This window comes from Strix aluco, chromosome 1 (genome assembly GCF_031877795.1).
Source record: "Strix aluco isolate bStrAlu1 chromosome 1, bStrAlu1.hap1, whole genome shotgun sequence".
Classification (NCBI taxonomy): Eukaryota; Metazoa; Chordata; class Aves; order Strigiformes; family Strigidae; genus Strix; species Strix aluco.
In genome coordinates, this window is record NC_133931.1 from 5,200,451 (window position 1) to 5,214,899 (window position 14,449).

Sequence of the window (14,449 nt, forward strand, 5' to 3'; positions counted from 1 at the left end):
TGACTGGTGCTATGGTGAGTGTGTAGCTCTGGTGTGTGGGGCTGCGGTGTGTGGGGCTGCGGTGTGTGTAGCTGTGGGGTGTGTAGCTGTGGGGTGTGTGTGTAGCTGTGGGGTGTGTAGCTGCGGTGTGTGTAGCTGCGGTGTGTGTAGCTGCGGTGTGTGTAGCTCTGGTGTGTGTAGCTGCGGTGTGTGTAGCTGCGGTGCATGTCCGACGCTGCGGTGATGGTGTGGGTGCGGTGTGTGAGCAGAGCCCAGCGCGGTGCCGCTGTCCCCGCTCCCCCCGCGCCTCCGCCCCGCCCGGGCCGCTCCCTCCATCCCGCCGGCCCCGCTCGCGTCCTCCCCCAGCGCGGCCGCGGCGGCAGAGCCCGGGGGCGGGGCGGGGCGTGGCCGGCGGAGGGGGCGTGGCCGGCGAAGGGGGCGTGGCCCCACCTGTCCCGGCCGTTCCCCGCCGCTCAGCTCAGGGGCGGGACCGGCGGCCGCGCTGTGCCCGCCCCGCTCCGGGCTGCCCCCGAGGGAACGCCCCAGCCCCGCCCCGCCCGGCCCCGCCCCGCCCCGCTCGGCTGCCCGGGGCGTGGCCACAGGCCGGGGAGCGGGTGCGGGGGGGGGGGAGGCGGGAAAGAGCCGCGGCGGGGGAAGCTCCGCGGCTTCTCCCTGCCAGGGCGGCACCGACGGGGTTAACCCGCTCCCCGCGGCGGGCCGGGGCGAGCTGCCGCCTCCCGGAGCAGGGACAGGGACAGGGACGGGCGCTCACACACTCACACACACACGCGCAGGCGATGGCTGAGGGGGGCGCGGGCTCGATTTTCCCCGAGATGATGTCAAGAGCTTGGGAGAAGGAGGAGGAGGAGGACGGTTGCTCTTTTTCTTAACGGCTTTGTTCTAAAATCATCCTAAATAAAGCAGCCCCAGCCCCGAGCGCCGGGGGAGCAGCCGCGAAAGTAGCGCTTTTTTTTTTTTTATCTTCTTTTTTTCCTTTTTTTTTTTAATTTTTGTTTTTTTTTTTTTCCTCATCTCTGCCTTTGTGTCCGCCTGGGGCCGAGCCCCCTCCCCGCGCCGCTCTCTCCCCGGGGAAGCCGCCGGCTTTTTTCCGCTCCTCCCCGCAGCCCGAGCCCGGAGGCAGCGCCCGCCGCCCTCCCGCTGCCCCGGGCAGGTGCTCGGCGGCCGCCGACTCTCCCGGCGGGCGCCTCCTCGCCGCCCTCCCCCGCCCGGGGCGGCTCCGCGCCGGTCCCCCCCCCCCCCCCCCCCCCCCCCCGCCCCCCGCCCCGGCTCTTGCGGGGCGCTGGCTCCCCGCCGCCGGGGCCACGCCGGCGGCCCGGCGCCCCCGCCGCCCGCCGCGCCCGGGGATGCTGCCCCCAACTCCCCGCCCGCCGCCTGACTCCGCCGCCGCCGCCCTCGCCGAGCCGGACGCCGCTCCGCTGCCCGCGCCGCGGCCACCTGCAGCAGCCCGGCTCCCCGCCGCCCGCCTCGCACCGCGGCGGAAGGAATAAAAAGCGCCCAGCCCGTCCCGACCCGCCCGGCCGGCCCTTTCCACCCCCCTCCTCCGCTCCAGGGCAGCCGGGGCCGGGGCGGGTCGGGCCCCCGCGGGCCGCCTCCCACGGACGGAGCCCGGGCGCCCGCCGCCGCCGCCGCCCCCCCGCCGCCCCGCACCTCCCGCGGATGGGCGCGCTGCCGCCGCCCGGCCCCCCCCGGCCCCGCCGCGCCGCCTGAAGAAACTTGGGACGGCGGCGGCGGCCTCCGCCTCCCCGCCGCGCCCCGCCCGGGCTGCGGGGGCCCCTTCCCCCGCGCCGCCGCCCCGACTTCGCGGGGGGACCACCCGCCCCGCCGCAGGACTCCGGCCCGGGGCCGCCGGCCCCTCGGCGGGGCGGCGCCCAGAGCCCCCTCCCCGCGGCGGGGGGACCCCCTGCCCCTGGCCGCGGTGCTGGGGAGGAGCGGGGGTGCCCTGGATGGCCCTGCGCACTGGGACGGCTTGGTTTGGGCAGGTCCTGCGCAGAGTTTCCCGGCTCCAGGGCACCTGGTCCCGGCGCTCCAGCAGCCTCCTGTGCCTCTCCTCCTCCCAGGAGCCCGAGCAGGCGGGCGGAGAGCGGCCGCCGCCGCAGCACAAGCTGCCCCGGAGCAGCGGCAGCGGCGGCGGCGGGCGCCGCCAGCCCCCCCGGCAGCTGCCCCCCTGCTGCGGCTGCTGCGGCCTGTCGGATCCCCGGGCGGCCAGGGGGGGACATGGTCCCCTCACTCGCCCCTTGCTGGCGGCCATGAAGAGGCAGAACGTGCGGACCCTGTCCCTCATCATCTGCACGTTCACCTACCTGCTGGTCGGGGCTGCCGTCTTTGATGCCCTGGAGTCCGACAACGAGATGCGGGAGGAGGAGAAACTCAAAGCCGAGGAGATCCGGCTCAAAGGAAAGTACAACATCACCAGCGAGGACTACCGGCAGCTGGAGTTGGTGATCATGCAGTCCGAGCCGCACCGGGCCGGCGTCCAGTGGAAATTCGCCGGCTCCTTCTACTTTGCCATCACGGTCATCACCACCATCGGTGAGTGCCTCGCCTCGGGGAAGCCCTCTGGGGCCAGGACCAGGGCTGGGGCAGAAGCCCCCCTGGTTGGGAGAAAGGGAGAGGGGCCGGGGAGCTGTGGCTTGCGAGGGGTTAAGAGCCGGATGAGTTTTTTTGGCTTCCCTCCTGTGTTATGTAATTCATCGCTCTTCATCGGCACTTGTTGGACTTGGCGGTGTCCCGCACCTCTTCCCCTGGAGACGGGGCGTGCGTCCCCTGGGTGGGACTGGAGAGGAGTGGGGCTGGCCCGGTGGGGGGAATGGCACTGGCCGTGTGGCTACCACCGAGCTGTGGCTTGGGTGGCAAGGAGGAGGGGGGACGAGGCAGAGTGACCCTCTCCTGAGGTTCCCCTCAGGAAGAAGGAGGCCCTGTTGTCACGTTCCCTCTTGCACCTTTGCTTAAGAGACACGGGGAAAACTTAGGCAAAAGGCGGTTGGATGAGGATGAAGACGGTGAGGGCATGGGAACTGGATCAGCTGGGAAAGCCCTTGATGTAGCCAAGCGTAGCCCTGCTTTCGCAAACTTTGTTTTGGCGTTGGCGAGGGCTGTGGTGGGGGTTCCCATAGCCGTGGTCCCACCACTGGGCCTCTCCTGGGCATTCTCAATGTGTTCCCAAAGTTTTTATTGCAGCCGGAGTGTCTCATGTGCCAACAGGTCACAGTCTGCGTCCCCTCTTTCTGGGCACACGGTTGGACAGGCAAAACGATGCCCTCTGTCACATCCATGCCGCCCAGCTTCCCAGACATGCCATTTCCCAGGATGGTCCAGGGACAGTCAGTGGACACGGCCACAGGCTGTCATTTTGTAATTCTCCGCTTCCCGCAGCTGAAGCGGAGTGTTCCGCGTAAAGTTTGCTTCCCTGCCGTAAAAATAAATACCACGATAAGTAGAGGCTGCAGAGTGCACACAGAACTGTGCTACAACTCAGGCTTTGGCTTGATGAGCAGGTTTGTTCTTGCCGGTTTTGTATTCATTACGGTGGATTTACTGAGGCAGTTGATAACGTTCTTCTCCCAGCACTTCTAGATGTTCCCCCCTAACATCTGGGGAGATCTGAAAAGACCTCTCTAGCTCAGTGGCTGTTTGATAGTGCATTATATTGAACAGGACACAAAAGACTAGCTCTCTTATTAATACAGAAGGACTCGGTCTTTTTACCATTTAGGGCTTGTTACAAGAAATTTACACATTGCCACCTGAAGATACTGACAGTTTTCAGCAGGACGGGCTGTCCACTGCCCTTTAATCAGTGTCTACTTATGTTTGTATTTGACTATATTATACCTGGGGCAGCAAAAAATTTCCTTTGAAAGACCATCTGACAGTGTAAAGCCCATTTGCCCTTGCAAAGATAAGATTTTTAAGGGATAATTTCCTCTTCTTTTCTGTTATTAGATATATTTACATAAAATGCAGATGGTAATAGGCTATAGAATATAAAGTAGAATGTAACTTTGGCTGATGACTTAGATTTCCTGCTGTTCATTGCGATGTCAGAAGTCTCCTTTCCCCTTTGGTCACTGATTCTCTCTTCCTCGATCTGTCTCTTGTCATTTATTTGTGCTAAGTGAATACTGGACTGGCGTGCCCCTCTGGATTACAACAAGGCTTCCACGCACACACCTGTGTACTCACGGTGCCCTATATTCCCGCCTAAGGGGTGGCTGCAATACTTTCTGCATTCTTAAGCTCGGTCGGTGACAGGTAGAAAGGGCTGTTTTTACAATAGCGTGCTGTTTTGATTGTATTTTATCTGCAAACACGTACAACTTGCTTGGGAAGCTTTAGCATTTTCTCCTGCAAAGAGCTGGGATTTGTTTGGGAAGCTCGGAGCACCTCAGCGTGCAGAGGCTAGCGTGCATTTCTGTAGGCAGAGGCGCTTTGGAGTGTCAGAATTGTTTAAATTAAAAATGTGTATAGCAACGGGGAGCCACTGGGAGGAAGAGTGATAATAAAGAATGGTGCAGAAAGACAGACGTTCTTTAATGATTGTTCATTTGGGAAACTCTGCTCCAGGAGGATATGTGATCTGTCTTTCAAAAGTTTATTAATAGTTACTATCTGCATCTTGCCAAACGCACTTCTATTTTGCGTATCATCTCTTCAGTACTAAAGTAGCTTTGTGATGTTATCTGATCTACTGGTAGTCTGTAAAAGTGAGCATGGCAGGGTTTTCTTTAATTTCTTATTTATCCTAAAATAATTTGGTTCACAGAGGGAAGAAATTACTTTTCTTGTGTAAGTTTTCAGGGAAATAAGGGGTTTCTTCTCTATGTTTCTTGTGCAGGGCAGCGATCCGAACTGTTCATACTAATTTTTCGTGATGGTTCTTATTTTTAATCTGACTGTGTGTGCACTCTCACATACATTTCCTTCTCCCTCTGAAACCTCCCAGACTTCAAGAAACACATGCAGTGGTGTATGCATTAGTGAACGTGCTGTAGTCAGTTGGTGCTCCTGCAAAAGTGCATCCAACGAACCGTCGCAGGCTGACTTTTAAAACAGACTTGAATAAAACCCTTCCCTGCCTAAGCTAGAGTGGTACATCTGTCTTCACAAAACTTCTCTTCGGAGAAGCGCGATAGGAATCTGCGGACCACAAGGTCTAGCAATATGCCTATGACAGCAGAGTCATCTGTGTCTAACTTAATTGTTCTCCTTAATACTGCCGTGCTAGCAACATGTCTGAGGCGATTACCAATTCACTGCCTTGATTTAAACTACTGTGGGTTTAATTTAATCAAAGGTGTTTCTGGCTGGCCCCGGACCAGGAGCCCGCGGCGACCGGTAGCCCGGCAGAGCCCGTGGTGCTGAAGGGACAGCTCCTGCTGCCGCGCCGCCGGCCCTGGCCTCCCCCAACCCGGGCCATCTCCGCGGCTGCTGCTTCCTGGGCAAACACACCTCTAAAGACCTGTGTGGAAGGGAGGATGGAAAACTGAAAGCCTCCCGTGCGAGCCGAAGCGCTGAGATTGGGTCAACTCCCACATTTCCTCCAATCTGTGGCATTTGGCTTTGATCAGAGGGTGGTAGGGGGTTGTTGCTCGCTTGTCAGGCTGAGTACTAAACAAAGAAGCGAGGGCTGATCCACTAAATGGAAACAGTTTTTTTTTTTTTCACCAGGGACACAACATTTTTTTTCTACCCCACAGGTGCAATGTTGGTTTTTTCTCTGTTATTTTTAACTGACCCAACAACAACAAAAAAACCCTCAAACCAACCGCGGGTGCTACGACATTCAATGAGTCTGCTCCTAAAATCCATTAGCGGAAGAAAACTACCCAGCTTTCACAAAGTTTTGGTCATGTTTGGATTCTGCAGAAGTTTTTAGGTGATCAAAAAGATCTAATAAGCTGTTCTTGGCTCTCACTAGTTGCTGAGTTTATTTCGTGATTGGTCTCACTTCAGAGTTAGCTAGCACAATTTCCTATCCATTTCCAGTTACAAAGACATTTCCAGTTACGCAGTCAAAATGGTGACAGAGTGATTTAATCAAGTTCTCCATCCAGGTACTTGTCTTTTATGAGATACGCTGTAGAATACACCACAGAGTTCATCAAGAGGCTGGATACGATGAATGAAAACACCAACTTTTGAAAAGAAAAGGTAATTCCTAGGATTCCTAATAAGTTTTAATGCCATTTTCTACAGGTTTATAAGAGTGAGTAAACTGCTTTTATGTAAGCAGGTGTCAACACTGTCAAAATGTGTTATTGGTATGGATATCGCTCCATCATTTAGGCCTTAAAGGGTGATAGTCATACTTGATTTAACACCACCGAGCTCTAGTAAACACTGAATATTTCTGGCGGCTTGTGCAGAATGTAAAGAACTGAAAGCTGTTTATGTCACCCTAAAATGAACTGAAACAACAAACAGATTGAGCATTTTTATTTATTTATTTTTTCCTGAGAAGTGACTGTAAGGGGAGCAAAATTAAGACAGTGTGTGTTGTGAATTGCTAGTCTCTTTTTCGAGTTTTAGGCCTTTGTTTTCAGTTTCAAACCTACTACAAGCAGTGACTGAACTCTCCTGGTGAACACAGACAAACTATTCTTTAAGAATGTGGTGCAATACCTGTAATGGTGAATGGACTATCCACGTATTGACAGACATTTGGCTACTGAGTACCTAAAGACATGGGAACTGTCTACATCCAGATGAGGAGATGGCATACTTCTGTCAGATGGTGGCCTGACAGGGAGTTTGAACCTGCATTTGAACCTGTGTGAACTAAGCAAACACATGCTTAAATCCATTTCAGGATAGTAGTTGAGTCACTGTATCCTTTCTCTGTATCACTTTACCCTTCTGTAAAATGGGTATAAAAATACCAAGCTGGTAGTGTTGCAATAACTCTAATTTGAGTTAGAAAAAGATTTAAGTGTTTTCAAGTGTGAATTTGTTTGTCAGTATTGCTCCTCCTTTAAGACCAACTTCTCTGGTGTTTTGAGTCAGCTCTTGGTTTTCAATGGATGGTAATATTTAAAGGCAGTCCATTGACAAGATTTGAGTAGGGAATCATGGCAGATGGACAATTTGCAGTGGAAAGAAAGAAAATGAAAAAAAGAAAACAAGACACAAAAGGGGGAAGATAGAGAATAAAGACACCAGTGCTTTGGTCAATTAACTGCTGCATTCATGACTTGCCAGGACCATGAAGGTCATATCTCATATAAAAAAAAAACCAAACAAGCACAGAGTAGATTAAAGCCAGTCTGTTATTAATAAACTCAGGCGAAAGTAGAGAGCAAGATTTTCTGGTGATACGAACGCTTGTAGATGCACTGGAGTAATGAATCTATTCATTGACACCATCTGAAGCTTCAGCGGAGAATACTGGGTGATCAGGATCTGAATATCTGTTGGGAGTATCTCCCAGGCAAGGAGGAAGTCAACTTCAGCGAGCCACATGAAGATGAACTGTGTGTAGGATTTTGCTCCCTTGCGTAAATGTTCTGCAAAATCTTTTCATGCTATATTCTTTGTCTCATGGAGATTTCAAAAAAAAAAAAAAACAAACCCAAAAAAAGTCCAAAATAGTGATCTGCTAACACAGAGGGGACTTTGTGGCTACTTTGCTCACATGTTCATAGAAACAGTTCTTTGGTTCTTGAAAACTGGTTTTGCAATGATACCTCACATTCCTGCCAGAGGCACATTAACAAAAGCTTTTTAAAAATCACTGATAAACAAAGCAAAAATACATCTCAGGCTGATGCTGAACTGCAGCTTCCCACTGTATGGCTTACTGGCAGTGCAAATGCAATATCCAGTAAGAGTCTGAAAACAGTTTTGGGGAAGCATCGAGAAATCTCTAGCCACTCAGCTGGTGATGGTGTCAGCAGATTTCCTTAGCATAACCAGGCTTGAGAAATTACTGTCTTGTAGTTTTTTAGGATTTGGTGCTCTTTCATTTCCTCCTAACTATTCATACTTTTTTCTTTAACTGAAGCAAGTGAGATTTAGATTAGGCACGAGGAAACTCTTTCCAGCTGTCAGGGTGGTTGCATGCTGAAAGAGATTGCCTAAGGAGATTGTGGAGTCTCCATCATTGGAGCATTTTTAAAAGAGTTTAGACAAAAATCTGTCAGGAATGGTTGAGTTATAGCTGCTTTTGCCTTTGGGGAGGAAGATGGACTGGCTGACCTCTTGGAAGTCTTTATCAGCCGTATGGTCTATGATTTTCTGAATCTCCCTTTTTCCACGTCTTGAGCTCTAATAGTTCCTGGGCTAGCTTGTTTTTCTTGAGAAAGAACACCAAAGATCTTTGAAATTCCATTTTCTCCACTGTATGGTCTTTGCTTTGACTATTTTTCTATGCAGTAAAACCATTTATATACCTTTGCAAGTGTCAGCGTAGAAATATCTGTGTTTACCCACTGACAAGGCTACAAGTTAGAGGTGTCAGTGAGTCTTTTGGGAAAGAAGTTAGCTGAAGAAGAAAATGATCCTGCTGATACAAGGATGGCAAGCAGAATTTACAGGGAAGAATTGGGAGGGAGAGGAGGTGTTCTAGAGTAAGAATAATGGAAGAAGTTTAGCTGTTAGCTATGGGTTTATGCCTGCTTCAACTCAAAAGAATAACAATCCCTTTGCTTTCTCTGGGAAGAGCATCAGAACTACGAGGCTAGATCTCAAGAAAAACTGGTTAATGGAGAGCTTGCCTGTTGGACACCATGGGTTTTGGGACAGACGCTGCTGGTCTGGGACCACAATGCTGTTGTCTTCCCTTGAAGGCAATCTGAACTGAGGTGCTTAATTCCTTCAATGCTGGGGCATATTCCTTCATAAATGCTGAAAGCCATGCTCATGGCTTTGAGCTGGGGTTACACAGCACTTTATATTCAGAATGCTGTACTGACATTAGGTGATTCATCTTCACAACACCTCTGTGTAAAAATTACCCTCAATTTAGAGACAAGAAGATAAAATGACTTTCTGAAGATTCAGGTTAGGAACTATTTCTAATTGCCAAACAGCTCACTTCTCTCTCTTTCAGACCACCTGGCATTAGCTTATAACCAGATTAAACAGTGAAGATGAACCAAAGGCAGAGATCCATAATGGATTCAAGGTGATAGTAGCAAACTCCTGCAGCTTAGCTCTTCTGACATGCAATAATAGCAGAACCTTGAGCTTTATTACATGAAGGAGCGTATACAGTTCTGGGTAATTATCTCTGTTATTACTATATTTCTTCCGTCAAAGGCCCTTCAGGTTTTCAGGTACCCAGTTTCTATGGATTTTACTGAAGATCCTTGACTGGATCCAGATAAAGGCCGCATGAAATATCCCCTTCCCCTGTAACAGATGCTAGCAAGGACACTTGCTGGTGATGCAGAACTAATCAGTAAGTGTCCTTGCTGCTTCTAAGTTGAACTAAGAGGTTACTGTGGACTTGCAACAGCTGTTTGCTTGTGTGTAGCTGGCCTATTCATCTCTTTTTGGCTTGTGGATATTTTTGAGTGAAGCCATGGACTAGTTCTGAAGTTTTACATGTGTAGATTACCGTGATGCAAATTAATTTGAATTTGTTACCTTCTCTGGATTATAGTCCATGGAATCTACTGATTTCAAGTTAAAATGTATGGATAGAGTCCTTCCCCCAGGCTACCTATACCCTACCAGGTGTCTGTAACTTGATTAACTACAACTAACATTGAAGTTGTTGGTGTTCTAGCTACGGTGGTTTCTTTGATTAAAGTGAGAGGGTCTATGGATTAGGCAAAAAAACCCCCTAGAAATTAAGGCCTGGTCTAAAGTCTGTTGTAAATAATGTAAATAGTTTCAGATCAGGATGTTATTTGACATGAATTCTACAATGCAAGGAGCTATATTGTATAGGAAACCAACTCCTGGAAAATACCTGTAATAACAGTTTTCAGATATTTATTTTTTTTAACAATCAAGTAAGCAGAGTTTGTGAAGTTAAAGCACATGTTGACTTTGGCATTTATACTGATTTTAATTTTTTTAATTGAAAGTGAAAGGCTAAATTACATGCCTACTGCATACCTTAAACTTTGAGCAAAGAGGAATCTTGAGGAAGAATGTTGATGCTTTTTATTCCATTTATTTGTTTTGGTGTTTGTTTTTTTTTTTTTTTAAATTTTGCATTCTTTCATTGGTGCCAGACAGTTAACAACCTCTTCTGATCCAGCCTCTTCTGATCCAACATCTTCTGATCCACTGAGATGCCTTTTTCCTTCTTAAAGTGTAGCGCACACTTATTTCTTTTGTGTTTCGAGGGAAGAACCTCCTAAGTTCCTTAGCAGTTTTTTTCTTTTTGAGGAGTTAAGTGACCATTTTTTTTTTAATATCTGGCCAATTGCCACAAGAGGCTTATGCAGTCATCAGTTGGTTAAAGGGTTCAGTATCCTTTTTAACAGCTTTCATTATGGAGATGATTAGGGCATGTCAGTGAAAGACATCTCTCTATTAAGGACTCATGTATTTGTTACTTATTAGGATGATTAGAAGGGAATAGACTATATTGTCCTTTAAATTCCCTGCACCAGCAAGAAAGGAGAGCTTCAGAGAAAAGCAGGCAAGTAGTGGGGTTAAAAGGTATCTGATGGAAGTTGATTGTCTCATTGCTCTCCCATCACAGAAGAGGATCACTCCCTTTGCTAGCTGCGTGAGCCTTCTCAGACAGGAAAATTTCACAGAGAGCTTTAGGGCACAGATTGATGAATGAAACCTGCAGCAGCTCTTTCTAATTGTATAGTGCAGGAGATTAGCTACGAGGAAATGTTCGTAGACTCCCAATTTAGGGATATTCTTGACATAGTGAAGGGAAGGTAGAAATAAAAGACATCTACTCCCAAGACAATTGGCACTGTCAGCAATTTCCAATGCGTGCTACCATTAAGTCGTTACAGAGGTGTTTTGGGTGCAGATGGAATATTTTATTTCTTCCACCCTCTTTTCTTTTGATATTCTCTAGAGAGGATGTTCCGCTCTTATGTTTAAACCATCACAGGCCATTGCTGTGGGAACTGTATCATAAATTAACTGTTGTAACAAACCTGTGACCACCTGGAGTTTTGAGTTGTCACTTTGCTGCATTTCACACCCATCTGGAACTTTTCAGGACTAGGCAGAGTAGGAAAAGGTGTCAAATGCTCTTGTTTCAAAGGTCTAGACCTCCATTACTTGAACTAATGAACAGTTGCTGTTAGCTGTTAATAGTCTGGACTGTATGGTGAAATAAGTCTGACTTCACTCCTTGAAAATAGTGTTATTGGCAGTCATAATTTTTAAAAATCTGCAGTTTGGTACTTAGAATAACTTTAGTCTGGAAACTAGGGGACCTGCAACAAAATGAACTCCATCAGCAGGAAGGACATGGAGCCCTGACCATAATAAGGCTCTGCATGCAGGCTGTGTTGTTTAAGATACTGCATCTGAAATGTTTTAAAACTGTTCATGAAGTAAAGATGATTGAACTCACCATTACAATCTTGCATCAGAGAAACACCTTATACTTGCAGAGGTGACTTGAAGTGCTCGCCCACAGTTTTTCTGACCTTTTGGAACTTCTTGGGCTTCCAGAGGTAGACCAGGAGTTTTAGAAGAGTTCCATACAGGATAAAGCATATAGTATTGTCTGCTGAGGACTAGAAACAGTAGAAGGATGCCCTTTCAGCATTATTCAGGATCGTTATATATACTAGGCTGTCAAAAAAACTGGATTGCTCTTGACTGCCAAAGAGGAAAAAAACATATTTTGGGATGTGGAAGTCTGGGTACCAACATTTGGGGAGTGAGAGTCTCTCCCAACATTTGAAGGATCTACCGACCATCTCTCTGCCCCATCCTGCATAAAAGTCTGTGATCTACTATTTGTTTGCTCCTGGACATCAAATGTGAGTTATTGTTGCAATCTTTTTTTTTTTTTTTTTTTTTTTTTTCCCCAATATTACTTAAGTGTGTTAGAAATGAGGTAAAGCTAGTTCTAGGGAACTGCTAGTTGAAACAGTGACACTGGATCTGTGCCATTGGAAGCACCTGGAAATCCCAGTGATTTGATGTGAATTTTTCAGTTGACCTTTCAACTGATATATTAACAATTCAGTGATCTTCTCAAACTCTCTCATTCAGAGTTTCTCCCCTCCTTTGCTCTTTCATGTGGGAATGAACATCCCAAGAAGGGAAAGGAGATGGTAGCTGTTCAGTCTGTACTGATGCCCTATCAGTTTTTGCATTCTTTTCTGGTATTTTTGTCTGACAAACAAATAAATGATCATGCAGTCTTTTGGCAGAAAAGGCTTAAGCTCATGATTTGCTCTTAAAACACATCCTGCCTAGTAGTAAAAGGTCTGTTATTTAAAGGGCACTTTTCAAAACAATTAGGACTTTAGTAGCAATGTGTTTGCCTTAATGAGTACACTCTGCCAGTCAGAGGAAAGAGCATTGGCTGATACCTACTGATGTAGGCCAACAGAGGCAAATTAGCAATGTTACAAGTCAGTTCATGAATGTACTGCACATCCAAGAGGTTTATTTTAATGCTTGAGAAGCACTAGGCATGATTCAGAATGGCTCATTTTTGTTTTCTTCCCAAATACCCACCCCCGATTATGTTTTCATTTAGAAGACTTCATAGCACTCCTATGCTTGTGATAGCTTAATCTCTGTGGGTTGCATTCAGCTCTGGTTTGAGTTGTTGGACTGGCACCAGAGGTAATTTTTCATAAAGCCTCAATCTTACTTCATTGCTGTTGTTGTATGATGTTTGAAGTCAATGTCCTTATGATGTAGGTAGGTCAGCTGCTGGCATTTTGGTATGACATAGATCTCTTTTTTAAAGGTTTCAAGAGGTTTTTCTTTTCTCAAGTTGGGCCACAATAAAGGCTGGTGGCACTGAAGAGGTAGATGCATGGGATGCAGTCTTGCCTCTGAGTATCCAATGATAGGTACCACAATGGAGGTTGCTGGCTCTTGAGCATATGTGGTCCTGATTTGGATGACTAGCTGAAACCTGACTGCAGGTTGGGTGATGAGCAGTTAAAAAATATTTCCATGATCTCTCTGAGAAGAATGCATCCTGGGGGGCTTTTCAAATCCGATCGAAACCAAGGTCTGTTACTGAAGAGCTTGAGTGTGGTACAGTGAAAGACACAAGCTGTTAAACAACAGCAAGGAAGCATTAGAGTGGCCACAGTGAAAAAAATCTTTCTAGCAATGATACTAGTGAAACACTGAAATACATTGCCTGGCGAGGGCGTGGGCTTTTCTTTGCTAGGTCTTGAAGAACAGGATAGACAAGCATCTGTCAAGAATGGCCTATGCATGCTGTCCTGCCTTGCGGCAAGGTATGGACTGGCCTCCTCCTGCTTTATTTTTAATGGTTCTGTACACACACAGGCTGTTTGAAGTTTGTCTTGGATCTTGCTTGGGATCTGTGTAAGTTTATCTTGTCCTTTTTTGCTGAAGGTTCCTGCTTCCCTGAGGGATTATCAGTGCATCCTACAATTTTGTCTCCAGCTGAATATCTGGATAAGAATCAAACCTCTTCTCTAAGCAGCAACTGTTCACTGTCAGCAGTGTCACCAGTTTTTTATGGCTGCTGTTTGAACAGCTCTACCAGTGGCTGTTGCAGGGAAAAACAAACATGCTGCCTATCTTTAAAAAAGGGACAGGAGAGAACATGGGGAGTTAATGCTCAGTCAACCTAAATTTGATACTCAGGAAGATATTTGACCAAGCTGTTGAACAATCACTGTGAAAGTACCGAGGGGATAACAAAGGACAAGCTGGAACAAACGCAAATTTTTCTTGAGTAACTCACATTGGACTTCTCTGGGTTGTTTTTTTTCAATAGATAGCTGATAGTGGGGGAGCAGTAGATCATGATGTTTATTCCATATGTGGCATTATAATAGCCCTGAGTTTTCATAATTACGGTAGAAAAACACAGACTGGATTGAATTGCCACAGGTGGGTGGAAGGTCTGGATGCACACACACTGTGGACTAAAGGTTGCACTGTGGCCAGACTTATCGCATGTGTGAAAAGCACACACACCGTGCAGGTGGTTGTAAATGGGGCAGAAAATACAAACACAGTTGCCCCTTGCTAAATCTGCCACCAGATAATTTCTCAACAGGATAATAAAAATGCAAAAGTATTTATGATTAGTTTTCTGTCAAATTGAATGGACATAACATGTACAGTCTTACAAGGGTCTGTCTTGTGGTTGCTATTATTCAATTTTCCCATTAATGGCTTGGCTGATAGAACAGACAGTACACATATTAATTGTGAGAGGGGGTGCTCACTTCAGAGGGCAGAGCAGAATACAAAATGATTGTGATAAATTGGAGAAATGGTCTGAAATCAATATGATGAAATTCAATAAAGACAAGTGCAAAATACTACACTGCAGAAGGAAACATCA

General features: G+C 47.7%; 1 protein-coding gene across 1 annotated transcript in view; it reads left to right on the plus strand.

Moving 5' to 3' along the window:
* The first annotated feature begins 1,943 nt into the window (after positions 1-1,943).
* KCNK9 (potassium two pore domain channel subfamily K member 9) overlaps positions 1,944-14,449 on the plus strand; it is an 86,816-nt gene continuing 74,310 nt past the window's right edge. The window contains exon 1 of the mRNA XM_074846491.1: positions 1,944-2,529. Within this exon, the coding sequence (XP_074702592.1) occupies positions 1,944-2,529 (586 nt within the window). The remainder of the gene's footprint in view (positions 2,530-14,449) is intronic.